Source organism: Stegastes partitus, unplaced genomic scaffold (assembly GCF_000690725.1).
Source record: "Stegastes partitus isolate 25-593 unplaced genomic scaffold, Stegastes_partitus-1.0.2 Scaffold631, whole genome shotgun sequence".
NCBI classification, from domain to species: domain Eukaryota; kingdom Metazoa; phylum Chordata; class Actinopteri; family Pomacentridae; genus Stegastes; species Stegastes partitus.
The window spans coordinates 213,258-215,456 of record NW_007578362.1 but is presented as its reverse complement, the minus strand read 5'-3'; the positions used below and the strand labels follow the sequence as shown (position 1 = coordinate 215,456).

General features: G+C 45.1%; 1 protein-coding gene across 1 annotated transcript in view; it reads right to left on the bottom strand.

The window, feature by feature from the left end:
- trdn (triadin) overlaps positions 1 to 2,199 on the bottom strand; it is a 38,809-nt gene that overhangs the window by 21,036 nt on the left and 15,574 nt on the right. The window contains exons 9-10 of the mRNA XM_008289685.1: positions 2,013 to 2,171; positions 437 to 1,910 (exon numbers count right to left, since the gene is read on the bottom strand). Coding sequence (XP_008287907.1) covers positions 437 to 1,910; positions 2,013 to 2,171 — 1,633 coding nt within the window. The remainder of the gene's footprint in view (positions 1 to 436; positions 1,911 to 2,012; positions 2,172 to 2,199) is intronic.

The following is a 2,199-nucleotide window of genomic DNA, read 5'->3' as shown; positions in this document are numbered from 1 at the left end:
AAACTGGCTTAATAACTAAGTTTTTCTTCACCTTGTGGTCAGGATTTAAAGTCCTCTTCTCTACCTTCTTAACATTGAAAAGGATTCAATTTTTAAATTTGTCAACCTAAATACATGTGTTCATAGTTATAGTAATTAAATACAACCTAATTTTTTATGAGTAATCAGCTTTGGAACTTGTGTTGCTATCAGTTGATATTTAAAAATGATTGTAAAGGAAAAGCTAATTCCTTTTTGTAGTTTGTTGGTCAAACATAACTTCATCAGAAGCTGTCATGAGTCAAACAGATTGATGTAAATGTGCTCATTTTATTTAGAGTGTTGTGTCTATGAAGACATGAAAACCTTTTAGCCAATTAGAAACCAGTCTCTTCTGTGTCGATGGTACACTTTACTACATCCTAAACTAAGATGAATAAATCATGCTGAAATTTACCTGCCAGCAAGATGTCATCAACACCATCATCGTCCTCCTCATCATCATCTTCATCCTCATCATCATCTTCATCCTCATCATCCTCGTCAGCTAACGGCTCTGCTGTGATTTCAGCTTTAAGGTCATCTTCATCTTTATCAGCATCAACAATTGTTTCAGTGGTTTCTTTTTTATCTTCAAGATCTAAGGTGAACTCAAATGAGCTCGTGTCCAAGTCTTCGTCATCATCATCATCATCATCAGTTGTGTCATAGGAGATGTCGTCACTGATTCCAACAGATTCTTCATCCGTTTTAAAAGCAATGTCGTCATCATCATCTTCATCACCCAGGACTCCACTGTCTGTGCTCGCAAAGGGAGGAGCATCCTCCTCTTCCTCTTTTTCATCGTCATCGTCATCATGGATGTCCTCTTCAATGACATCATCAGGTTTGTCATGATCGTCTTCAGCTTCCTCAAGTTTAGCTAGAATGTCTTTGTCGAGGTCACTGTCAAAGTCGTCGTCTTTGAGGTCTTCGTCATCGTCTTCATCATCTGCAAAGTGTTCAGAGGATGCAACAGAGATGTCCTCGTCTGATTGGTCCAACTCATCATCATCATCATCATCATCATCATCATCATCCTCATCAGTGACTTCATCATCATCGTCGTCATCTTTGACAGCAGGCAGAGGAGCAAGATCTTCCTCTTCTGCGAGTTTTTGATCATCGTCTTCCTCATCATCACTCTGTGCTGCGATAGGAGGAAGATCAAGATCCAGGTCATCGTCAGAGTCCTCTGCAATGACATCATCACTGTCAGATGTGGCAACACCCTCAGCTAATATGTCGTCTTCATCATCATCATCATCAGCTTCCTCCTCCTCCTCCTCACTGGACAGAAGTGCAGCTTCACTGACGTCTGAGGTGTCAGTGAACTCATCGTCACTGGTTTCATCCTCATCATCTTCCTCTTCATCTTTGTCGTCATCTTCATCAGGTAAAGTTACGTCTTCATCGCTGTCTTTGAGGTCAACAGGCACATCGGACTCAGAATCAGGAGACACAGCCGACTCTTCATCCTCAGAAGTGGAGATAGGTTCAGGAGACTCTTCCTCATCATCATCCTCAGCACCAGCAGCTGCAGGTTCCTCAGCAGACTCTTCTTCATCGTCATCTTCATCGGCAGCATCTGCCTTCTCTTCTTCTTCGTCCTCATCATCGTCATCATCGTCGTCTACCTCCACTTCTGCTGCCTTCTCTTTCAACTCATCTTCATCCTCGTCATCTTCATCAATCTCTGGTGCAGCTGATTCTGGTTCTTTCTCATCTTCCTCATCGTCATCTTCCTCTGCCTCAGCAGCTACCTCCACCTCCTTGTCCTCCTCTGCCTCAGCCACATCCTCCTCTTCATCAGCAGCTGCTTCAACTCCCTTCTCCTCCTCTTCCTCCCCTTCATCTTCCTCTTCCTCCTCCGCCTCCTCTTCCTTTTCCTCCTCTTCTGCTCCTTTAGCCTCATCTTCCTCTCCTTCCTCCTCCTCCTTCTCTTCAGCCTCTGCTGCTGCCTCCTCGTCCTCCTCCTCTTCAGCTTCTCCTGCCTCCTCCTTCTCCTCTTCCTCCTCCTTCTCTTCAGCTTCTGCTGCCTCCTCCTCCTCCTCCTCTTCCTCCTCCTTCTCTTCAGCTTCTGCTGCCTCCTCCTCCTCCTCTTCCTCCTCCTTCTCTTCAGCTTCTGCTGCCTCCTCCTCCTCCTCCTCCTCCTCCTCCTCTTCCTCCTCCTTCTCTTCA